Source organism: Typopeltis vanoorti, chromosome 23, assembly GCF_054136105.1.
Source record: "Typopeltis vanoorti isolate ZY-2024b chromosome 23, IOZ_Tvanoo_1.0, whole genome shotgun sequence".
Classification (NCBI taxonomy): domain Eukaryota; kingdom Metazoa; phylum Arthropoda; class Arachnida; order Uropygi; family Thelyphonidae; genus Typopeltis; species Typopeltis vanoorti.
In genome coordinates this window covers 96,467,040-96,494,364 of record NC_143571.1, presented here as the reverse complement: position 1 = coordinate 96,494,364, position 27,325 = coordinate 96,467,040, and the positions used below count along the sequence as shown (strand labels likewise).

General features: G+C 38.1%; 1 protein-coding gene across 1 annotated transcript in view; it reads right to left on the bottom strand.

Moving 5' to 3' along the window:
* Positions 1 to 27,325, bottom strand: part of LOC150094090 (dixin-like) — a 334,744-nt gene that overhangs the window by 93,928 nt on the left and 213,491 nt on the right. The window contains exons 11-12 of the mRNA XM_090412948.1: positions 19,235 to 19,288; positions 7,852 to 7,944 (exon numbers count right to left, since the gene is read on the bottom strand). Of these exons, the coding sequence (XP_090269074.1) occupies positions 7,852 to 7,944; positions 19,235 to 19,288 (147 nt within the window). The remainder of the gene's footprint in view (positions 1 to 7,851; positions 7,945 to 19,234; positions 19,289 to 27,325) is intronic.

Below are 27,325 nucleotides of genomic sequence, written 5' to 3'. Positions count from 1 at the left end.
GGAATTTATGTTGTTACTAAGGGATATTCCTCAAGGACTAATGAGTATAGGCATGGCAAATCCAAAGTACCTGATGCTGGACCATGCCTTACTTCATGTAATATACATGTGTTATATTATCTGTAGACTGGCCTCCCCTTTTTTCTTTCCTTCTTGCTCCTTTCCCCTATTAGAGTATTTGAAAGCTAGGAGTGAATCTTTCCTGTTTTGCTATTTCATTTCATCTTATGCAGTGGGAGTCTGCCTCACCTAGTAGGTGGAAGTCCCAACCCACCTGCCAATGTGGACTGAATTAGGGAACAAAACTTCAGATATGTGGAAAGGGCATTTTTTACTGCAACCCTACCACTTTTTTCTTGCAGAGACTTCACTCCAAAATGCTAATATGGTTGTGATTTATAATACATCTCATGCTGCATCAGTTGCAGCACAGAATAATTTTAGAGTAGAATAATTTCAAACCATGTTCAGGGTTTAGGCAGAGGATCCTGTTCGAGAAGTATATTACAGTATCCAACAAAAATCGGTAATGTTATGAATGAGGAATGGTAAGGGTACCAGAGATTGGATCCGCTGCTTAGACAGATCATAAAAAAGTACAACGAATTTAGACTCCCTATAGAATGTGTTTCTTTGACTGCTATAAAGCTTTTGACTGTGTTCAACATGTGAAACTGTGGGAAGTAATGGGTGAAAAGAATTGGTTTTCACTATAAGGGTGATAACTAATTTGTACAGGGGGGGAAGAAACCATGGTAAGAACAGGTTTTAGATTAAGGCTTCAGGTTGGAAAGGGAGTTAGGCAAGGATGTTTATTTTCTCCTCACTTGTTTAGTATCTATGCTGAGGACATTATGCATGAAACATTGGATGAGCTCAAGACAGGAATTGGGATAGGTGGTAGATTGTTCAGTAATCCGAGGTATGCTGATGATACCGTACTCTGTAATGACAAGAAAGAACAGGGATAAATTCTTGATAAAGTTAATGAGATATCAGAAATAACAGAGGACTTCAGCTCAATCCTAGCAAGACAAAGATTATGGTTCTCAAAGGAAATACAGAGAGAGAAGCTCTTGATAGAGGAATAATACCTTAATGGAGAAAGAATTGAGGAAGTCAACAAGTTTGAGTACCTGGGATCCATTATTAATATGAACAATTGCTGTTCAGAAGACATCAGAAGAAGATTAGGAATGGCAAAAACAGTCAGACTTGTCTAAAATTTGGAAGGATGGATCTATCTCCACAGGAAAAAAAGTTGAGGATTTTGGATGCAGTTGTTTTTCCAACAGCAACTTATGAATGTGAGACTAGGAACCTAAAGAAGTCAGATAAGAAAAGGAGAGCTGCTTCTGAGATGTGGTGTTACAGAAGGCTGTTGACAATATCATATACTGAAAGGCATACAAACAAATGGGTGTTAGAAAAGATCAGTAGAACTTTAAGGCTCCTTAAGGATACTGACAGAAGAAAGTTAGAATAGGATGGAAGGGAGGACTTCTCAGAACAGTAATAGAAGGTAAAGTTCCTGAAAAAAGTGGAAAGGATAGGCCATCAATGAGATGGATGGGATAAATGTGTGTGTGTGTGGTGATGACTGATCAGAGAGTTGAAGCCTCCAGAAAAGTATACAAGACTAAATAGCGAGGACTGGTGTGCACATCACTGAGCATTGGAGTAACCATAAAGCATCTGTGATGTGTAATGAACAGATGATTAAGGAATAATTACCTGAGGCAGAATGTGATGGGATATACTAGGAGTTAAAGAGTGCTAGATCTAGAAATTGTATTAGAGAATTTGTCTATAATCAATATAACCACATTTCTACCAATTGATGAGAATCATCATATGGTCTGTCTTGTCAGAAATGGCTAAATATGTGGAATTTTCATTTAAGAGTATATTGTGGAATTACAAGGCTGGTAATTTTGACAAGCTTAGGAAATTGATATGCCATGGCACTAATCCAAGCAAACTGCAAGGGCTGGATGGATAGCGCATGGAAAGTGGTAAAGGAGTATTTGAGGGAAGGGAAATAAGAAGTGATGAGTAGCAATAAGAAGTAATAACAAGCAAATAAAAAGAAGCAATGTGAAAGAGCAAGAGAGTAAGGAAGGAGAGATTGAAGTGGTGGTTATGAATGAAGAAGCGAGTAGCATGAGTATAGAGAATGAGAGAACAAGTGTCGAAGGCAAACAGGGAGGCTCCATCAATGCTCCAAGAGGATGTGAATGTGTGTGTGTAGACAAAAAGGGGATGACCTGGGATCATAGGAAAACAGCTGGATTTGAAGAGGGTTCTGGGACGAGTAAGGAGAAAAAGAAATGGCTTGAGTTAAGTGTGGAGAAGTCACATCTAATAAGTGGTATCAGTGAAACTTGTTATAGATCCAGGAATGAGCTGTTATGTTTGTATATAAAAGCTAGAAGTGTAAGAAAAATGGTTGCATTAATTGAGTCTGTTCATTTAAAAATTGCTGGAATAAGTGAGACATGGTGGGATGAGGATGACATCCTAATAGGAATAGAGATGGAAGGGTGTTTGAGGAAGAAAGAAATGGTAAAAAGGAAGGGGGAGTGCTACTGATGATAGAGAAAGAATATGTCCATACAAGGTAGAGATCAAAAAGGGAAATAGTGGATGTTGTTATAGTCTTGGGATTGTGGATAGTAGTGACCATGAAATGTATAATTGAAGCCAGACAAAGAAGAAAAGGGTGATCATTATGGGAAATTTTATTTATGGCAATATAAACTGAGATAAGATAGCAACTGGAAATAAAGAAAATGAGTTTGCGTTCCCCCCCCCCTTAGGGACAACCACCTCAGGCAGTACATACACATGAGAATTAAGGGATTTGATCACCTCAGAGGATGTAATTATTAATGAGGTGTCAAATCTCCCTCCAATTGGTTCTAGTGACCAGGAATTCATTGTCTGGATGGTTGCCAGCAATGTGAGGACCTCTGTGAGGAAAGGGTATATGTGAAACTACAAGGCTGGTGATTATTAGGAGCTCAGGAGACAGCTTGCAGTTGTAGCATAAAATGAGGAGTTGGCTAGGAAAGAGATCAATGCTGCTTAGGTGATATTCAAGAACTATCTAGTAGGAGCAATGTTTAAAAAGGTATTTCAAAGGTCAGAAGGAGGCAGGCGTGAAATGGATGAATGAAGAGATTAAGCATGCGATACAGAGGAAAAGGAATTATCGAGGCAACATATGATTAAGAGAAGAGGTAATAATCAATTCTATGAAGATTACAGGCAATGTTCCCTCTAATTTTTTGCTGAGTGTGTGCAGAAATTTGCATGTGCACAAAATTTGCCTTCTGTTGAAAAGTATGTGCGCACCCATACGCGTCACCATACTGATCATTTAAGCAAAAAAGTTAAGATTTTAGTTGACATCAGAAGGTAAAGAGGACGTCAGTCAGGTCATCCCAACTCCCCGCCGTGTTCCCACACATGGCAGTAGCCACCCCTGTAAACAGTCGAAAATCACGATTCACAAGCCTTGGGCAGGACTCGATCCAGGGACTTCGCGCATGCGAGGCCAACACAATACCGACTGTACTAGATAGGATTCTAAGCGTGTGTATTATTACCATCACCAAGTAAGTTGTGTGATATCAATCACAGAGCTAACATAAATATTTTATATGTATTTAATATTGATCTGATTAGAAGTAAGAAATAAAGTAAAAAAAAAAGATAACACTAGTGACTGATTGCCTTTAATTAAATTTTCTAACTTTGCAAATAACTCTAAACATACATAATAAAATATTCCCATTACTAATTCTCACCTTGTTAAACATTCATAATAAATTTTAATTTCATCTCAAAAATCTAGTGTGCGCATATTTTTTGCTTTGTGCACTAGTTGTAAAACGTGTACGTGCGCACATCTTAGAGGGAATATTGATTACAGGTAAGAAGGGTGACTTGGTTGGTAATGTAGCAAAAGTGAAGTATGAGCAACAGTTAGCTAATGAAGCCAAAAAGAATCCTAGGGAGTTACTTTTGATATGTAACCAATAACAGCAAAAAAGAATTATGGAAAGATGACATTGATTGGAGAAAATTTGAAGGATAAAGTTGAGATATTTAATGTGCATTCGAGTAGCAAGGCTTATACGTTGGTCATACATAATTGGCAATTAGCTTACGGAATTAACAACGCATATGAAGGATATTAATTAAAGGCAACTTTAATGAATAACTTCTATATTTCGGCAACATCACGTTGCCATCTTCAGGAACATAAAAATATGGTATGTGCATGCAGGCACTAACAAAAGCAAACGAGGAAGAAGGCAAGAAACTAATATTGTTCCTAAAGTCCAAATGGTGCCCTCTGGCAGGCTAATTTTGTTGTCATAGCCGTTGGGATGAAGTTCTCATAATGTAAGTCTCCCAAATTTGGGGTAGTTTCATGCACCCAAATTTGTTGAGGTTTGGAACTTTTTTTTTAAAGCTGCTGATGATTCCTTGAGTAATCTTTCGTACTTAAACTTGCTGCGGTGTATTATTTTAGTTTTCTTCCAACGAATTCTATGGCAGGTATCTAAGGCATGGTCTGCCAGCCCAGAGTGGCTGTACTGGTGAAACCAGATGCAGTTTTTGTGTTCTGAAATCCTGATATTTGCTGTCCTGCCTGTTTGGCCAAAGTAGGACAATTTGCAGCTGCAAGGGACCTGGTATACACCAGGTAGGTCTAGGGGAAGTGGTTGGTCTTTGGTAGAGCAGATAAGGGATGCCAACTTTTTATATGGTCTGTAACAAGTAGTAAGGTCATATTTTTTGAGGATATTGGTTTTTTTCTCAGAGGTGCCCTGGATGTAGGGGATGGTGATAGATTTCGTGACATCTTTATTGTGGAGGGGGGAAGGGGGGTTGTGGTTTACTGGTTTTAGTATTTTTTGGATTTTTTGGTTTGTATTCTACAAACAGATAGAGGGGACATCCACGAGTTCACCACTTTCCCCACCCTTGGCCAATTTCTCTATGGAGACCTTTGAAGAGAAAGCCTTAAACTCCGGCCCACAAAACCCCACTATTTGGCTTCGATATGTGGATGATGTGTTCGCTATTTGGCCACATGGCTCAGATACACTCCACTCCTTCCTAACACACTTAAATAACCAACACCACAGAGTCCAGTTCACCTTAGAAAAAGAGGAAAACAACACCCTCCCCTTCCTAGACACTTTAATCGCTCGCCAGCTTGATGGATCTTTTTTTTTTTCTGTTTACAGAAAACCCGCCCATACTGGCAGATACATTCACCAGCAATCCCCTCCCCCTAACAATATGGGGTTATAAAAACACTATATAACAGAGCAAAATTAATCTGCTCAGATGACAAGGCAATAACCACTGAACTAAACCACATCCACAAAGTTTCTTAGCCAATGGCTATAACCTCAAAAAAATCCAAAAAATACTAAAACCAGTAAACCACAACCACCTTCCCCACCTCCACAATAAAGATTACACCAAATCTATCACCATCCCCTACATCCAGGGCACCTCTGAGAAAATAACCAATATCCTCAAAAAATATGATCTTACTTCTTGTTACAGACCATATAAAAAGTTGGCATCCCTTATCCACTCTACCAAAGACCAACCACTTCCCCTAGACCTACCTGGTGTATACCAGGTCCCATGCAGCTGCAAATTGTCCTACTTTGGCCAAAACAGGCAGGATAGCAAATATCAGGATTTCAGAACACAAAGACTACATCCGGTTTCACCAGTACAGCCACTCTGGGCTGGCAGACCATGCCTTAGATACGCATAGAATTCGTTGGAAGAAAACTAAAATAATACACTGCAGCAAGTTTAAGTACGAAAGATTATTCAAGGAATCATCAGCAGCTCTAAAAAACGTTCCAAACCTTAACAAATTTGGGTGCATGAAACTAACCGAAATTTGGGAGACTTACATTATAAGAACTTCAGCCCAACGGCCAAGACAACAAAATTAGCCTGCCAGAGGGCACCATTAGGACTTTAGGAACAATATTAGTTTCTTGCCTTCTTTCTCATTTGCTTTTGTTAGTGCCTGCGTGCACATACCATATTTTTATGTTCCTGAAGATGGCAATGTGACGTTGCGGAAATATAGAACTTATTCATTAAAGATGCCTTTAATTAATATCCTTCATATGCGTTGTTAATTCCGTAAGCTAATTACCAGTTATTTAATGTGCAGTTCATAAAGGTCTTTCACATTCTGTGAATGTGACATCATGGAGAATTTGAGAGCAGTTGATGAAGAGAGATTGACTAAGTGAGCAAGAGGTATATAGGGAAATTGAGCAAACTTAATGTTAATTAAGGCTGTGGGCCTTGATAACAAATTGCCATGTATTTTGAAGGAATTGCCAGGGAGTTGGCATCTGCCTTGATATATTTACAATTAAATAATTTTCACTGTGGTTAATACGCATGTTTCTTTTGATTATGATCTCACCACAGGTTTCGTTATTTAAAAAACTTGATATATTTGTTTAATACAAGTCTCTATTATTATTATTTGACACCTCCAGGGAGTCCATAGATTCATCAAGGGCACTTGCTCTACAACTCTAGTCTCCACCAACTGACCGCAACTATACTAATGCCATCTACTGCCAACCATCACCACTAGTATTTCCACAAACAATCAAACATCCATGCCCATGGCAGGATTTGAACCCACAGGCTGGAGAGCAGATACGCTAACCACTCGGCCAGCCAGGCTTGCAAGAGGGTGAGGAGTGGTTTCTTTGCATGAAGAGTGGTTGAACAGTGGAATGCATTGCCTGAGAGAGTGGTTAGAGCAAGAACAAGTGATGCCTCGTATGGTGAAATGGATGTAAATGGTTTTTTTTTTTTTTTTTTTTTTTTTAGAGACAACTTAGAGATAACTTCCACATCCAAGTAGGCCTTAACAGCACCTCTGCCCCAACATGCTATTATTCTCTGACTCCTTCCAGCACAACCAGGTGGAGTAAGCAGGACAATGTGTCTGAAAACTGGGAAGACTTTAACAGACATGTTATCATCAGATTCAGTCCCATGTACTCATGCTATCAATCAGCCAGCCTATAGAAACTGCTTTACCCTCACAAATGGAGGAGGTGCTGACTGCCAAGTTCATTAATATGATTGCTGAGCATGCTCTGCAGGTCCATCCCCTGCACTACATGTAAAAAGAAAGGGAGAACAGAACTGGAGACCCTACTCTAGATGAGACATGACAGCAGTTACTTCATGCCTCTAATATGCATGGTAGTGGTATTTCACTGGGTAACGAGCGACATCTACCATGAAGAAATTGCTAACTAGATCTCTAACTAGGGAAGATATGTATATTAAAATGGCTATAATTACCTCACCAGAGCTGTGTTTGTGTTCTTGGCCCTTGGGAGTGATTTGTGCACCATAACAGCCCACCGATTTGCACAAGTCAACAGTAGATCACATTTTATTCACTCCTCTTCTAAACTATGAAGTTTTCCTCAAATTTCTGCTTTTATTTCTCTCCCAGTTCTATACTAATCTCTCTTTAATATCTCCTTTTGTCCTCCCTTACTCATTCTTCAAGTATTCTACTTATCAAGGAGTAGGCATATGGAATTTTCCTATTATTATTATTACCCCAAGACCTCATGGAGTCAAAGACTCATCTGGGAACTGGAACTCATCTGGGAATTTTAAATAACTCTTGTTAACATTAATGATATAATTAACTTAATATACTCTATGTTATGAATACTATGATTCCATGTATATAAACATTCTTTGAATCACCTATAAGAATTAGAAATAAAATTATAAAACTAAAATGGTTACTTTTGCACGTGTAGTTGCAGTCAAACTCTGAAGGGTATCTTCATATTGCATCTTTTGAGTAGTAATCATATCATCTCGCTTTTCTATTTCTTCCTACAAATATTAGAATTAGTTAAAACAATTTCCTCAAATTCCATGCAAGACATTATAAACAATTATTTAAATAATATGCTAAGGAGTGTGTGCCATATAATGTAACTATACTTCCAATGTTAAGAACACAAATTCAGGTAGCTGACTAAATATATTAGCAAATTTTATTATTATTATGCAAAATCTCCAAGGACTCATCATGGGAGAGCATTCTAATCCATTAGACAACTCACCATCTCTCCTTCTTAATCATCCAACTACCACCAAGAACAGCATTTTTTTGTCTGTAAATTGTATGTTCTCATGGCCTATTTGCCTGTATACAGGATATGAAAAACTTTGGTTTCCAGGAGAAAACCCTGCTATCTCCACATGAGATTGATGAAATCCCAAATCTGAAGATGCTGCAATGCATCTTCAGATTTGGGATTTGAACAAAAACTGCAAAAGTACATGACTAAGTTACACTTTTGTTAGCTGGTTTGAGTGTATTCTAAATGAGTTGTTTATTGGCATGGATCAAATATTACATCTCTTTTGCACATTCCCTTAATATACGTAGTGACATCTAAGATAAGTGGCTCTCTGAATACCACTAAAAAGTTGTGTATGATCCCACCGGCTGCATAATTTTTGCCAGCCTGGTTGGCTGAGTAGTTAGCATATCTGCTTTCCAGCCAAAAGGCTGTGGGTTCGAATCCCACCATGGGCATGGATGTTTGCGATTGTCTGTAAAAATAGTAGTGATAGTGGTTGGTGGTAGACTGTGTTGGTGTAGTTGCGGCTCGTTATAGTTGGTGGATTGAGTGGTGGAGACAGTTGTAGAGTAGGTGCCCTCCCTCGATGAGTCCTTGGACGCTCTATAGGTGTCAAGTAATAATAATAATAGAGTGGTCTCAAAAAAGAAAGGTAAGAAATTATTACTAATAAGAGACCTCCAGGGAGTCGGGGACCCAATGAGGGAGGCTGCATTGAATTCATTCAATGCAGCTTCATTCACTCTGCTTGCACTCAACATCCAATGGCAATCCACTTCAATCATACACCATCCTATGAGAGAAACATCTAACCCTCACCCCTTTATAGTAGCATTCATTCTCAGCTTCCAAGGATGCCCTTGTCTTTTCCCCACCTGCCACAAATTGAAAAATTCCATCAACTGAAATCCTGTAAGTCTCAATCATATCACCCATCTTTCTCCTGTTTGCTAGTGTCTGCAGTCAACAAATTCTCAATCTGTTCTTCATAATTAGTATTCCACATTCCTGAAATCATTTCTAACGCACTCCTTTGCACTCTATATCAGAATCACAATGAAAACCAGAAGACCATTCCTGTGCATAATAGTCCAAATGAGGTGTTATCAAGGCCTTGTAAAGAGGCACAATGATATCCTTATCTTTATATGTGAGCATTCATTTCAGTTGCAATTATCTTTTGAGTTGTATTTGCAATCTTTGTTACATGCCCCTGAAATTCAAATTCCTATCTGCTAACACTCCAAGATCCCTAGCCTCATCAGCTTCTTCTAGCATAATCCCACCAATATAATAAGACATTGGATAACTAAATCATGCCAAAGTGAATGGTTTTACATTTATTGACATCCATTTTTCCATGCCCTCAATTCCAGCCTACTCAAATCATTCTGCAAGTACTGCATATCAGCAGCATTCCTGATTACCCTACCTATCTTTGCATCATCAGCTATTTGCTGATATCTGTATCTTGCTTGTCAAATCCTTCCCAATATCATTAATGTACAGATTGAATAACAGTGGGCCAAGCACTGATCCTTGTTATACACCACTGGGTTTTTTTTTTATTTCTTTTTTTAAATTAATTATTTTTTATTTATTAATCTTTGTACTGGTTATGGGCAGTACTACACTTACATCACGTCCAGACTTGATATAGGCCTAAGCCTTTACAAGTGTTTTACCTTATGCCTGTTCTAGTTATCATTGCAGTCATTCTCTGGTGGCAACACCATGCCACTAACGTGCCCTGTAGGGCCCTCAAGGAAAGAACTTTTATATCCTTCTGCATAAGCCCAAGCTGTTTTAAGTCCTTATAACTATCTACACTCCATACACCATGTAAAGAGATGGTGATGATAAACCTTGGAGTTGCCCCATGCTCCTCCCGTATCTTACTAACTAGATCTTGGTTTTTTTATAATAATTTACTTTATTATTATGGCTATAGGCTAGTGGGTGCCCTGTTCCCACCACCTGGGCATCAACTACCCAAATGTCACCATCTCTTTTAATCACTAATTCTGGCTTACGCAAACCCACGGAGGTCCTATAATGTGGTTCCACCGCAGTCTCCCAACTTTTGTTCTTAAAGCGGTCAGAATAGAGACCACTCATCATGCCTCCTCACGGGTATCTCATGGGTGCGGAAGCAACATTGGGCTATATGAGACAATGTCTCACTGTAGTGGTAGCCAGCCCTACAGTTAGAGTCGTCACTACCCCATCGAGCTGTGCGGACTTGAGTAGGCAAGGCATTAATCCTTGTCCTGATAAAGCCAATATACTCGAACCCAGGGAGGAGTCTGGTGCCATCCCTTACCCAATCATGCTGGGGAGGACCAGATATGACTCTTTTAAAGGGGCACCATCTACAGAACAGTGCAACATAGATGCCCATCTCTTGTGTTCCACGGGTGCCGACTCGATTAAAGTACCTTGATAATGGGACCAGCCTTTAGCCTGCCTAAAGTCTTCTTGTATTAATGGGCTATAGAAAGTCTCTCTGCAGATGGGGGAAGAAGATAGTTCTAACTGCACGATTCTTGACAGCCACAGGAGTGGGATCAGCCATCTGAGTGATGGAACCCCAAGCCCACCATCCTTCACCCTCGCATGGAAATATGCAGGAGTGTCAGACGGCAGTCGGAGCCATGATCTCACGGCTGAACGGATAGCCCTGGGGATATTCGGGACAGTACCGAGATATGTGTCCTACCAAGCACCAACTTGTGGTAAAAGCGAGGTAGGAGATAGCAGGAAACGAGAAACAGTCTTTGCTAGGGCTTGAGAGGAGCTTTCCTCAAAAAAGCAATCCCAGCTTCTAGGATAGAAGGGACAGAAGACCTTCCCTTTGAGGTGAACATGATACTGAGGTATCTCCACTCTTCCAGGATGGTCAAAGCATGCAACGGCCTCCCGTGCAGAGAAAATGCTACAGTCCTGACCTTAAGCTTCTTGTCACGACCAGAGGGGACAAGAGCTAAAGAGCAGGACTTCTCTACATTAATAGAAAGGCTTTGAATAGAGAAGAAGTCAACTGCCCGGTCAAGGAGTTCCTGAAAGCCTATCTTAGTAGAGGCTGCGAGAATAAGATCATCCACAAAGGGCATAGCATTAAAGGAAGAAGCACCTAGAGAGCCTAATGGCTAGGAAGAGAATGAAGAAACTCATCTATGATGCAATTAAAGAAAAGATAGAGGATCACCCTGGTGAACACTCTGCACTGCTGGAATAGAAGTTGCATGGGACCCTGTAGTGATAGTGATGGAGCTACCAAAGTATAGCTCCATAACATAGGAAAGAAAAGGTTCTGGACATCCAGCAATAGACAGTGCTCTAAGGAGAGCAGGAAGGGAGATGCTATCAAAGGCCTTTTAGAGGTCCAGCGATGCCATATATAGAGGCTTAAGGTGGCGTCGGGAATCAGAGAGAAGAGAAGAGAAGAAAGAAGATATATTCTCAGCACAGCCATCCGGAAGGACAAAAGCTCTGTCTATAATCATGCTGTATATGTTGCTGAAGTCGTTTAACTAATATTTTATGATACAGTTTAAGTGACACAGGGGAGATGGTAATAGGTGTAAAGTCTGATGCACAGCTCGAAGTTTCTTTCTTCAGAATAAAGGATAGTTCTTGAAGCATGTAAGTATGGTGGTATTACTTTACTGGAAAGGAGAATATCCACTAAGTCTTGATCAATCTTCAATGGCACCTTCCGAAGCCTAGACGCAGGAAAGCCATCAAGTCCGGAGGCAGAGAAATGGGATGGAAGAGCTGTTTTAATCTCCTGGAAGGAGACAGGCTGGTATATTTGAAGGGCAGGAATGGACCTCAATATCATAGGCCCTCTTCCTCTGCTTCCTATTTGACAAAGTCATTGTAGAATGAGACGTAGGCTGATGTTGACGAGGCATGAAGTGTTCAGAGGAAGAGGGCCTATGCAGGCCATCGATAAAAAGAATAGAGGGCAATGTGCCAAAACTATCCTTGACGGTGCTTCCCCTCCACCTCTAGCAGACTTACATGATGATTTTGTCAAATTCTGGAGTACAGTCTTTTCTGCTCCACCTCCACACTTCCCTGATTATGATGACCAACCTACGATATTGAGGTCCATTCCTGCCCTTCAAATATACCTTCAGCATGGAGGTAGTCATTCAACTGATCTGTGATATCCATTCCCAGAAGGTGAGTCTGGATGAGATATTTAAGAATTTGATGGTTATATTCTGGAAGAGGAAGATCATCTAACAATGATGTCAGTCTGAGAATCAAAGCCTCTTCAACAGCTGGATGGTGGCTGGAAGATGGATAGGGAGGGATAGGAGATACGGAGATATTACCTGTCCCTACCTGTGGTGGATGGGTTGCCAATTCTTGAAGTAAGGTTTTCTAACTGGCTTTCCGTCTGACACTTGATGGCATCCAAGGATCTTAATGGGAATGCCTTAAATAAAGCCTCATTGATTTTTTTATCCCTCAAGCCGTCAACTCAATCTCACGAGTGGCGAGGATCTTTTCTTCTTCAGCAGTCCAACGTGCTTTGATACGCTCTGTTCTTATTGCGTGTTGTCTTCAGCTGGATGTTTCAAGGTGTGATGCATGCCAAGGCCGACTGCAGTAGAGAATACACGATCACAGACCTGACATATGAAGTGTCTAAGATTGGGAACTCCTTGCCCGTCAGAACAAGCATGATGAGAACTTGAATAAATGAATTGATGACAGTCTTTGCAGAGCTTTCTTCCTGAGGATGCCACTGGGACGGGTGGCAGGATCACCTCCAAACAAGACACAGACATCTGGATTCACACTCGACAAGTTTCTTGGCTCCGGCCTATAAGAGTCGGACCTTCATCTGATGAGTTATTGCAAACGAGGAAACCTAACCCTGGAAGGGAGAAATAGCGTAGCAGGCCAGTCAGTCACCCGAAGGTGTCCAGGAATTGCGCCTAGGAGGCTGCCTACTGCTGCACTTGAAGTGTCTCAGGGGATGTGCAAGCCAAGACAACAACGCTTTGGATTCCCTTAAATCTTGCAGACTCGCATTCCCCATATACCACTTTTTGATATGTTAGTCAGCCATCCTCTTATCCTAATATTCTATAATCAAACCCATATTCTCCAATTTATGCAACAGTCTACCATGCTGTATTCTGTCAAAAGCCTTAGCAAAATCCAGAAGTATCATCATGGCATATCCATTCCCCTTGTCTAGTTCAATGGTAACATTGTTATACAAAGTGAGCAAGTTGCTAAAACATGACATTCCCTTAGTAAACCCATGTTGCTCATTCCAAAAGTAGATTCAGTGTCAACCCATTTCTGAATGCGAGCCATAACCAATTTTTCCAAAAAATCTTCGCCACCACTCCTGAGATACTAATTGGTTGATAGTTGGATAACGTCAGTCTTTGCACACCCTTGTGCAATGGAATTACCATACATTCTTTCCATTTCTGCAGAATTTTCCCTGGTCTAAGATTCATATTAAACAGCCTAGTCAAAGGAATAGCCATTTCAAGCTGAACACTTTTAAGCACACATGCTGATATCCCATCAGTCCCTATTGCTGAATTCTTATTCAGTTTGTGCAACAGCTCTGACACCTCATCCTCATACACCTGAGTTTCTTCATCTAGTGAAAAAGTCCCAAGAATCTCTTCTTGGCCATTGCTGTAACTTTGTGGAATTTAAACTTTTAAGCTTGGACAAATGAGCAGAGATTGCAGTTTTAATATTATATTTATTTATTTGCATAGGATTCCACCTGTTCCATTGTCCCTTAGGACTGGTTGAGCCCTCCTAATGAGGGATTAAGTATATATTTTATGACTATAGATTGATCTGTGCTCATAGGCTGGTTTGCCTGTTCTGAGAGATGAAAAACCTGAGTTCCCAGGTGAAAAAACCCACAACCTCCGTACAAGACTAGCTAACTCACCTTTAGTTGAAAGAGACCAGATAAAGGTTCCTCACATCATGGATGTGAATCGAACTCAGGTCTTTCTGACCGAAGGGCTTTGTCTATACCGACTGAGCTACAGAGGCTCTTAATATTAATAAATGCAAGGTACTGCACTTTGAGATACAGAGATATAAGGCTATGTACTGTATTGGTGGAATGGTGCTTCAGGAAGTGGCAACATTCAGGATCTTGGAGTGATGGTAGACAGCTGACTGAAGTTCCGAGGGCACAATGTGCAAGTGTTGATGGTCTCTTTACCATCAACTTGGCAGGGATACAACTCTCCTGAGATTGTGAATGATATCCTCAATCTCTTTTCTATCCTTTGTCTCTCAAAAAATGCTAATGCCTTTTTTTCTCTTCCAAACAGTGTATTATACTCTGCCAAAACCATCATCATAACACTAATTATGGGTATAGACCATATTGGTCTGTTCTGGAAGACCAGAACAGACCAATATTATCCATCCGATATCCTTTTTTGAAGTCTATCCTGCCCTCTCTTTCCAATTGACTTGTATTTTAGTATTTGTTTAGGATATCTGGTGTTGGCCATTCGGCTCTGCCAACCACATCATGTTTAACCCCTTAACATACAAAGACGTCTGTGACACGTCTTTTGTTTATTGCACCAAAATTGATTTTGAATTTTGGCTTCACATATAAATACAACCGAATATAGATGCTAGACAATCTTGTGCCTATTTCCTTTCAGCCAGAAAAGTTGCCAATGGCATGTATCGGCTATTTCATTTGTGTTTGCACAAATTCATCATTATTTTCAAATAATGATGAATTTGATCCAGCAAATCACCCTCGCTCAAAAAATTGGCAGAAAAACGACCGCTTTCTGATTTTTAATTGGTACATTAAGGGGTTAAGACTAATGTTTTGTACATCAAGTGATTTGATCAAAACCACAAACTGTCCTTTTATTCCTAAATACTCTATTTTTGCATATAAATGCATCAGCATGCACTAGGACTCCTTTTCTTTTCTCCCCAAATTCTCATCTTATCATCCTAGAAGACATTGATTTTGTAGCTCCTATTTTGAGTTCACTATTATACAGCAAATTATCTTTAATACAATCATCATTCCTCACAATACTAGCCTACTAAAATGTTCTAATTCTTGTTAAATCTGCAAACAGTAAAGAAAATTATAACTTATTCTTTTTAAAAAAAGTTTTAAATAAAATATATACAAATGGACAAATACCAATAGAATGGAATACAAGTATAGTAATACCTATATTTAAAAAAAGGGAGATAAAACAAAACCTGCTAATTACAGAGGTATTAGTTTATTGAATACATGCTGAAAAATATATAGTAGAATACTTAATGAAAACTGAAAATATACAGTGAAAAAAATATTATCAGAATGTCAAAATGGATTTAGAAAAGGATGCTCTACAATGGATACAACTTTCTGTTTAAAACTACTTGCAGAAAAAAAGAGAATTTAATTTAGAAACTCATCGTTTGTTTATAGATTACAAAAAAGCATTTGTAACACTCTTCAATATTTACATTAATAAAATATTAATACAGTGGAACACCTTAAACAAATCAGGTATAGAAATTTCCTGGAATAACAATAAATACACTATATTATTGCAGATGATCAGGTAATAATATCAGATAGGGAAGACAATTTACAATCCATACATAAAATTTAAAACAATGGCATTTTGTGGACAAACTCCAGTTAGAAGTAAAATAGTTAATTATAAAATAATAGAACAGATAAATACTTTGTTATCTTGGATGTGAAATATTATATTAAGGAGAAAAAGACAAAATTAAAAACTTAAAGTTTTAGAGATTATAGGCCTGACAGAAAACTCAATCCAAATATAGTACAAAATGAAACACACTTGAAAATATACAATACTTTAGCAGTGCCCACATCATTATATGGCACTGAAATTTGGGCAATAAACAAGCAAGATAAACAAAAAGAAATGAGATTTATGAGAAGAACTGCAAAATACATATTATTAGACAAAAAAGGAATGAAGACATTTTAAAAGAACTAAAAACAAAATCAATAGAAGAAAAACTAAACAATTATAAACAAAAATGGATAGAACATGTAAACCAAATAGCCAACACCCAATATCCTAAACAAATACTAAAATATAAGCCATAATGATAAAAAGTTATTTTTGAGCAAAAGACCTATGGGAGAGATTGACTTCAATTTGGGTTTATATAGGTCAAATTAATTTGAAACTAAGTAAGAAAATATCGACAAGTTTCGCCAACTTAGCTGTTTGGCTTCTTCAGGGTAAAAATAGATGTAAAACAACTTAAACACTAAAACTGTTCACTAAAACTATTAATGAAGGAAGAACTGAATACAATTGTATTTTTTTACAAAAAACAGAAGAACGCATACATCACATGCATGGAGCGTGTATGATCTCACTTATGTAGGAAAGTTCTGTAATTAGCAACAAGATTTAATTCTGGCATGCTTAAAAGATCTTATGAGGGTCTTCCAAATATCAGAATTATTCCTTGGTTTCTATTTAAGTTATGTTTAGAATGGATCACTGTTATGGCTTTTTTTGCGATTCGGGAGAGGATCTCCTCCTCTAAGTAGGGCATGGAGACTTCGCATATTTCTTCAAATATGTCGGAGTCTATAAAACCAAATTGAAGTCAATCTTTCTTCAAATATGCTGGAGTCTACAATATCCCCTGTTCGTGCGGATTAAACTATATTGGTCAGACCTCTAGAAGTTTTGAAATCAGAAAAAAGGAACATGTAGGAGATGTAAACAATAACAGAGAAGACAACTCGGGGTTAGCATTTCATTCCTCCAGGACAAACCATACCATAGAATGGGACCAAAGCTCCATGCCCTACTTAGAGGATTTCTGCTCCCAAATCATAAAAGAAGCCGTAACAGCGATCTGTTCTAAACATAACTTAAATAGAAACCAAGGACTAATTCTGCCTGATATTTGGAAGACCCTCATAATATCTTTAAGCATGTCGGAATTAAATCTTGCTGCTAATTACAGAACGTTCCTACATAACAAGTGAGATCGTACACGCTCCATGCGTGTGATGTGCGCGTTCTTCCATTTTTTGTTAAAAATACAATTGTATTTGGTCCTTCCTTCATTAAAAGTTTTAGTGAACAGTTTTAGCATTTAAGTTGTTTTACATCTATTTTTACCCTGAAGAAACCAAACAGCTTGCTGAAACTTGTCGGTATTTTCATACTTAGTTTCAAATAAATTTGACCTATATAAATCCATCTCCCAAAATAAGCCAATTGGAAAGAGAAGGCAGGGTAGACCTAAAAGAAGGTTATTGGATGGATAATGAGACCGGAACAGACCAACACGGTGTTATGTCTTCGTACTAGCCCTGTTATTGTTAGTTATATTATTTACTAATCTTAGTTATTCTCAGCTATTCCGTTGCCGACAAATTTATATTCTTTTAAGTCTACTGCGCCAGCTGGCAACTGAATTTTGACACACAATTTAAAACTACTGAAAAACAATATAGGGATCAAGTGGTTTGCAGTTGTGGTCCCCCTTTCTTAGTTGCTAATGGATTCCCCTATTACTTATGCATGGTCCGAAATTTAACAAGTGGTAACTCTATTCTCAGAACAATGACAGACTCATGAGGTTTCAATTAAAGAAATACATTTATTTAGACAAATACATATATACACTTTAGTTAGAAATTCCAATTCTAAAGAGCCTGAACTTCCCCCCCTTTTAAGTTAACATATCCAAAAGGTTTACTCTGAAGTCTTATTCTAGCGATCTCATACTCTTCTTTGTGTAACTACGTTCAGGCTCGGTTAATTCTTAGAGTTGCTCAGTTCCCATATATAGGAATAACACATACATAGATACATTCTACAATCCTAAAGTTGCAAAATTCACATGAGACAATATTCTCTCTTATGCTCAGGCTTTATCCTCCCCCAAAATTCAGTTAATATTCAAAATTTAATTTAACACAATGATATAAATGTTTCTTTCAACATAAACAGTCCGAAGCCTTGGTTCCCAGCTCAGCTTAAGCTTAGGGTGTCACTTGCTCTTTAGATATAGACAGTGTCCAAAAGAATACAGTTCTTTAGATACAAAGTGGAAGCTGACTATATGGAGCTCCTTAACCCTCTGGTTCCTATACCCTCTCTGGTTATTATTCAATTTTAATACGAAAACTTGCACCTTACTGTTCTTGCTTTTCTGGTAGTTGTTGGGACTTCCTTAGTTAGATTTCTGGGTTTCCTCACCGTATATTTCTTATGGCGTCTGCGACATACTTCTATTCTTTTCGAAAAGGTTCACCTCTTCGCTGATTTATACGTTGGCATGGCTAACCAACGGCTCTTTTTCTGGAACTCTGGCCGCATTCCTCAGTTATGGCAATAGTCGCCACTGCACGCACAGCAACGGGAGAATGTTGCTGAGCACGGCGGCAAGCTTCACAGCTATCCAGCACTTGGATCAGGAACCAGGAACAGAAAAATAAGAGAACGATTGAATTACGCACTGAAACCTATATAGTTAATGTGAGCACCCTCTCTTGGTGACTACGTCATGCACATAGCGGCGGCCAATTGGTCACCACAACTCTGAACTGCTTTTGACATGGCTCAATACATATATCATCTTATATACATCTTTCAGCATTTATACAAAATTTTCCTTTGTTAAATAATCCACAAACATTATCTATTTAAGTTATGGGTTACTCAAAATTCACTTAATATCTACTAGAAAAATGGTTAGACATAGTTCTGACTTACCAAAATGCACATTTTTTTCTGGAGGCATAAGCATGTCCATATCCATGGTTTTTAACGTTACCTTATGTTGGGTCGGAAATAGGATGACTCGTTAAAAGTGAATCGGCACTTTTTCCGACACAACAACGGTCTATACCCGTAATTAGCGTTATGATGATGATTCTTTTTTAATCTGAAAATCCTAAATCAAACTTTTAGGTCATATCTAATTTCAAAAATAATTACTCTTTCTTAAAAAAAAAAGATGTGATATTTTTTTCTTACCTTCAAATGAAGAATTTCCAGTGTCTTCTCTTCAAGTTGTCTGTACAGTTTTTTCTACAAAAGCAACAAACAAGTGTCTTAATACTATTTAAAAATGCTATCTAAAGCAAATCAGTAGAAGTCATCACTTGGTATAACACTACCTATATTTTTTTTTTTTTTTTTTTGTAACATGAGCACACACATCGGGTGATGCTTAGCCTACTTACAGGTACTGATGGATTTTAAGTTAAGTCTTTTATGAACGACATTCATAAACTGCTGCTTCACGTAGAGGACAGTCAGTGACAAGTACAAAGATGCAATTACCATTGTACAAAACTTTGCTACAATGATATGTAATCATGCAAGAATATGATTACTAGTTTCTAAGCAGAGAAATTGTTGGCTAAGCAGAGTCGACAATTGAAGTATATTGAATAGATAACTTTTGTCTAAAAGTTGTTCTTAGAAGTTTATAACTCTAAGAAGGGTAGAAATTTAACTGCGCTGAATATACTCTACTGTTAAGTTGCTATTGTCTTAATAAGAACTTTATTTCATGATCATTTTAGTGATGTTTAGATCTTCTTTGATTAATGTAAAGTCATGAGTTAGTGTATTAAATGTCTTTATTTAATTTGAATCTTGTGCTCGCCTGAGTTCATTTCATTTCACTGCTCATTTTAACAGTTCGAATCTAAGTGGGAGCTCTATTTAATGTGAAAGTAAGGAAAGATTAGACAACCACGACTGCTATATAACTTAAAGGTAATTTGATTAAGGAAAGTTCTGTCTTATTTAGATTACTGTAGCATTGTACTTGCTGATGATTGATTCCTTAACATTATTCTTACAGCCTTAAACACAGAGAGGCGCAGTTAAATATAAATTTTCTTTGTGTTCGTAAATGGAATCAATCAGCAGAAAGAATTAGGGAATTACCGACCTCGTTGATAACCTCCCTTATTGTTTTAACTCATGTACAGTATTACCCATATAGAGATTAGGTCTAGACTGTCTCGTGATTGAATACCAAAAATAAATTGGAAAACTGCATTCAGACGAAATAGAACACACAATGAAGAAGAAAGACATCACAACAAAATGGCACAGTCAGCAGGATTGTTGATTCATGAGTATTAATTAATTAGGTTTTGAAATTAGCTTAAGAAGGATTAATTCTTATAACTTTAGTAACAAAGTTGAGTGAATCACGGTGAACAGGTTGCGAAACGAATCAGACAAGGAATTGTGTCTCATTTAATTTTAAAGTTTTGATTAATTAGAATTGTAACTGATAAACCAATATGGCTCTTGCGTCAAGCAAGGGAATGGAGGACAGCGAGTTCTTCTGAATTGTAAACCCCCAGCAGGTCTTTCCTCAATTTTCAGGGGAGGAAGCGGACAATGTACTGGCTTTTTTCTCTTTTGTTGAAAAACTCAGCGATAGCAAATTGGAATGACTTCCAGTTATTGATATTACTCCGAAGTAAATTAACTGGTAAAGCAAAGACACTTCTGTACTCATTTCTGGTCCTTAAAGAGACAATGGAATATTCAAAATTTAAGGACGTGCTTATCTTGGAATTCTATACTAAGAGCCGCTGCCAAACCTTTAGACAGCTCCACGATTGCATACAAAATGACACAGAAATTGTAACTAGCTATTTCATTAGATTAATGAGCATTGCTAAATCTATGAGAACATCCCTGCAGAAAAACCTCACCTGGATTGGATCACATTCCAACAATTTCGACTGGGGTTGCATGAAAAGTTAAGAGAGGTCATCTACAAAAAAAGGGCCATCAATTTGAAGGGTGCTATGGTTTGGCCAAGGAAAGAGAGAGGATATTGGAAGAGATGGAACAGATATGCTCCATGAGACAATTGCTAATACAAGACTATGATGCACAACTTCCACTCCTGCCAATTCTTAAGTGCTTTTTGGGATGCACTCAAGACGTTAAGGATAACCTCCCTTATCAGAAGCCCATTGCTATCAATCAAGAATCAATGAATGGAGAGAACATGACAGAAAAACAGCTCAAAATTAAAGAAAAGGGGAGCGAAGACCCAGTTTGCAAGGGATAACCAAACCCTTGTTTTTAAGTTCCAATGCCAAGCTTTCCTCTTGTCTTGATATCCTAGAGAAGCAGGCTAAATTACTGAAACCGTGTGGAAATGAAGTTAATATTGATGCCTCTACCACTTTGAGTAACAAGCCTGATTCACTAAGCCATGATTCCCACAGAATGCAAAACATAGCAGTGGCAGAGGTGAAAGGAAGGCTACCCTTGTCGCTCGTGCGGGGCCGAGTTCAAGAAATTCCGTGCGATATACTGCTGGATACCGGCGTTCACATATCAGTCATTCCCAACTCCCTGATAAATAAGTTTATTGATAATTTCCCTGATAACAACATCTTGGTTCAAAAACCCATGAAAATCGCTGAAATCGCTAAGGTTGAGCTAATCGCAACAAGAAAGATAACTGCCAATTTTTCCATACCTTGTTTTCCGGTGGAATTTTCGCATGAACTCATTATTCTTCCAGAAATCGCTGACATAAATGATCAGGTCACACTAGGACTTGATTTCCTGGAAAAAAATAAGTTCATGTGCGATTTTGCCTCCAGAACCATTTTCCCGTGCGGTATAAGTTATCAACCAATATTCGACAAGGAGAATGAGAAGGGAGAACGTAACATGGAGATTGAAATCTTGAGCCCAGGGGACAGACTGAGTGAAAATAAAAGGAACTTGTTGCATGAGGCCACCAGCTCAGCAGGGTCAGAGACCGATAAAATAGAAATTGGGGAATTCATTCAATCGATTTTTCAGAAGTATCCCCAAGCATTCACTGAAGATATTAGCTCCTTAGCCTGTACAGACATTCCATCCAAATCACTGCAGAATCGCCCGTATACATTAAGAAATACAAGACCCCCCCCCCCTTAAATATTTTTGACAAACTTCAAACCCTCTTAAATGATTATGAAAAGCAGGGATCATAGAAAAATCTAATTCTAGATGGAATAGCCCCATTTTATTAGTGGAAAATCCTGATGGAAGCCTAAGATTTGTGTTAGATCCACGTGAGATTAATAAGGTCACAAGGCCCATTGACTTCCCTCTCTGCAACAGAGGAGCTTCTGACAAGTCTAGAGGGAGCAAGGTACTTTTTGAAATTAGACCTGAACTCAGGCTATCTTCAGATCCCTCTTAAGAAGGAAGATAGACAGTTCTTTGCCTTCACCAGTCGATGGCAGAAGTACCAGCTCTGTCGACTTCCTCAAGGGGCCAGAAACTCAGCCATGAGTTTTCAGTGTCTAATAAACGTTGCTCTCTTTGACATGTTGGGGAAGGGAATCATGTACTTCAAGATAACCTATTGGTCTACACTCCAGATCCAAGGTCTCATAAGGAATTATTAAATGGTGTGTTGGATAGACTGAACAAGTCACGTCTATCATTAAAGTGCTCAAAGTGTAAGCTCTTCATGAGGAAAGTCTAATACCTAGGACATGTTCTGAGTGAGGCTGGGATAGTCCCCACTCAAGAAAACATCACTGCGATTCTAAAAGCAAAAATCCCCACCTCAGTGAGACAGGTTCGAAGGTATTTGGGAATGGTAAACTTCTACCAAAAGTTCATTCCCAATTGCTCTCGAATAATGGAGCCCATAGTCAAGCTAACCAAGAAAGGAACAAAATTCCTTTGGGGAGAGGAACAGCAACTAGCCCAAGAATCCCTCAATCTAGCATTAACCAGATCTCCTGTCCTCACTTATGTCACACTTGGGGAACCCTTCTATCCTGCAGCAGATGCCTCAAATGACACTATTGCATCAGTGATAGAACAAAAAAAAAAGGGGGGGGGGAATCAGACCCATTGCATTCTTAAGTTGAAAACTCTCTGTATCGAAAAGAAATTATTCAGTTATTGAAAAGGAAACGTTAGCTATTGTGCATGCCTTGAGAAAACTCAAATATGTGTTTCTGGGACAAAAAATTTTTTTGAGGTCCAACCATAAGCCACTAACTTTCCTATCCTCAATAAAGGATATAAACCAAAGAATAATTCGCTGGGCCTTGGAATTGCAAGAATTCCAGGTACAGATAAGCTATGTCCCTGGAAAGTTTAACGTAGTTGCTGATTACCTATCCAGAGCCTTAGATGATGGAGCAGAGGAGAACACTAATACAGAGGGAGAGATAATAAACTCAATAGTCAAGATTGATAGGGGGGGGAAGAAAACAGAAACAAACCCCCACATCTACAGAATTGGAACAAATTTTTCATAATAGAAGTACAGAAACAAGATCCAACATGGGGGAGAATATATCAATGGATCAAAGAAGGGGAGAAAATCTTAAAGGAACATTCCTTCTTGCACTCCCTATTCATGGACAGTGATGGCCTCCCTTTTAGCAAAACAGGACATCAGGACATTGGAAAGATAAAATAGTAGTTCCTACAAGTCATGATTCCCTGGATATTACATTCCTTTCATGATGCTGACCTGGTGGGCCACCAAGCATTCTATCCAAGGTTTCTTAAGAACATGGGGCAGAATAAGAGACATATGTATGGAAGGGAATGAGGCAAGATGTCGAGAGTTATGTATCCTCATGCCAACTATGTCAAAGAAAGTCAAGTTACGGTGGAAAGGCCCCTCTCCAACCTTTCCCTATTCCCAGTCATCCATTTCAAGCTGTGGCCATGGACATAATAGGTCCACTCCCAACTAGCTCTAAGGGAAACAGATACATACTTGCTATAATTGACATGTTTTCTAGGTTTCCCGAAGCCACAGCTATGAAGGACCAGACTGCACAAACAGTGGCAAACAAGTTATTTAAATTAATCATTTCAAGGTATGGAAGCACTCAAACACTCCTGATCAAGGCTCAAACTTCACAGCTGAAGTTATGCTTCATTGTGTAAATTGTTAAAAATAAAAAAGCTTTTCACTACTCCTTATCATCCCCAAGGAAACAGAATGTGTGAGAGGATGAACCGAACCCTGAAGCAAACTCTATCCAAACTTGCGAATGACCATTTATCAAACTGGGATAATTTCCTCTCACACACCCTCTTTGCCTGTAGGACAGCCCTACATGCTGCTATAAGGGAAGCCCCCGCAGTGATTCTGTATGGTTTTGAACCACTATTTCCCAGTGACTTCAAGGAATCGTGTGCAAGCTCTGGATTCCCGGACATCGACGACTACCTTAACGATATGATTGCCGAGAACAAGATTGTACATGACCTAGTAGCAGAAGCCAGTCAAAACAGCTCACAAAAGGCTAGGGCATATGCAAATAAATTTAGAAACTACAAGGAGCTAAAACCTGGGAACTTAGTGCTCCCAAAGCAACAGCTTAGTAACAAGAAAGGGGGGGGGTTGAGAAAATGTGCAGTGGGACCCTATGAGATTATCAAAAGGACATCCGCAGTGAACTTCTGAATAAGGGAATCAATAGGACGTGAAAGGACACTAATCGTTCACTCGGACCGATTAAAATTATTCAAGAACAGGTCTGACTGATTGGTCTGCCTAGGAGATTCACTAGAGAGGGTATGGGAAAAAAAGAGGAATCACCAAAGAGTGATTAATTTTATAGAAAATACCAATGGAATGGAACTCCCAGTCATGAAACAACCAAGACGCAGCACTAGCGACCGAGAAGGAGATTTCTGCTTTGAAGAAACACTCCCATACTACAAATATAGGAAACAAACTGTCCCCAATAATAAGAGCAGTAGAGATCTGAATGAGAAAGTAGAGAAGGAGAAATACACAAACCATGATGAGGAATCCGGTTTTGTTCAGACAAGATATAATCTGAGACCTCTAAAAAAAAAATAAGAAGTCTGGATCCTCCATAAGATCCAGATGGACCTGTATGAAAAAATATTTTCTTAAAAAAAAAATTTTTCAGTGGAAGAGTAATCATTTGTTAAATTCTGAACGAAAGGAATTATAATATAATAGTGTTCATTCAGGATTTAACATAGTCTGCCATTCCCTGAGCCAAATTTGCTCATTAGACAAATAGTAAATTATTCACTTACTGATATATATTCCATAATTATAAAATAATTGTATGATCTAATAGTTGTTAGTTACTTATCCTCTACTAATTCTTTGTAGAATATATATATCCTATGTGAACTGTGCAAGGAAACTCTGAACTTAGTCTGTTTATGTGGACCGTTGCCAAGGACATAAGCCAGTATAACAGAAATTAAGTGCTGTATGAAATTACAAAGTTATCTGCCAACGCACATTTTGGCGCTAGTTACTATACCGAGCTAACGGTATAGTAACTAGCACCAAATTAACTATCTGCCTGAAATTAATACAAAAAATATTTACAAAAGATGAATAAAATAACAAAAAAATATATAATTTAACACAACAGGTAATAAACTCAACCAAGCCAAAATTATTAATTTATTATATCGATAACGTGGGAATCTTCCTTGTACTCAAATAAATACTCAAGAAAACAATAAAATCTTAACAGGAAGTAAAAAAGACCCCCCTAAAAATATTACTCCAGTAATTATTCTCAATAAAAGAATGTTTGCATACTCAGCCATAAAAATTAAAGCAAATCTTCCTCTTCTATACTCAACATTAAACCCTGAGACCAACTCAGACTCTCCCTCAGCAAAATCAAACGGAGATCGGTTGGTTTCAGCTAAACAAATTACACACCAAACTAGAAACAACGGAAAAAAAAACAATATTTGGTCACCTGCCTCATTCCATTAAATTTATTCTTCCTCCACCTAAAATAACTCCAATTACAAGTAAAATTATCCCCACTTCATAAGATACTCTCTGAGCAACCGAACGATAACACCCCAATAAAGAATATTTAGAGTTTGAAGCCCAACCTGCCATCATAATAGGAAACACTCTAAATCTCGACAAACATAAAAACAATAACATCCCATACTCAATTGAAATCACCCCTCTCCATAAGGATACACAGCTCATAAGCATAAAGCCAAAGCCATCCCAAAAACAGGGCTAAAATAATATAATACTCTATTCCCCTCTTTCAATTTCGTTTGCTCCCTTAAAAACAGCTTTGCCCCATCACTAAAAGGCTGAAGCAATCCTAACCAATCTTCCCTATTAGGCCCTTTATGAATCTATATATACCCAAGTCCTTTTCGCTCTAATATCGTTAAAAAAGCTACTCTTACTAATACCGAAACAATTAAAATTAAATACAAAAAAAAGGTTCCACCTTTAAAAGATTAAATCATTTTTGAGTCTTAAACCCAACGCACTTATCTCTGCCATTTTAAGCCTTATTTAGATACCCTATAACATTAAATTCTAAATCTAATAAAATAAGGAAATAGCCTTTTTTTTTTACTTTCTTCACTTAAATAATCTAAACAACCCGGTCCTTTCATACTGAGTTCGTTTTCACTAAAACACAGAATCCAATCTGGCTCACACCGATTTGAAACTCAAATCATGTAAATATTTAAAAGTCGAACAGACTCTCTTTTTCAGCTCCTACACCAAATAGACAATTTAATTCAACATCGAGGTCGTAATCTAATTCATCAATAAGAACTCTCCAAATTTATAACGTTGTCATCCCTGTGGTAGCTTTTCCAAATTTAAACATTAAGATCACACAATTAAATTAGTTAAATTCATAACATAAACCAGCATATGCAATTACCGCCCCAGTAAAACCCATTTCAATTTAAAATCAAGACAAAACAATATAAACAAAAATAGATAAAGCTCAACAAGGTCTTATCGTCCCATGTTATTTCTGTCGTATTTTTACAACAATTGCAATTTCAACAATACTAAAATTTAAAAAGCCTTCATTCATCAAACCTTTCCACAATCAATAGATTAATGATTATGCTACCTTTGCACAGTCAAAATACTGCAGCTCTTTAACTCTTCAGTCAGCAGGCCTAATTCTTTATCCTTCCCAAAGAACCATGTTTTTGATAAACAGGTAAATAAAATATTTGCCAAGTTCTTTAACTTTAATTCAAAAAAAAAAAAAAAAATACATACATTAATTTAAATTTTACTTTCCATGACTTATCTACTAA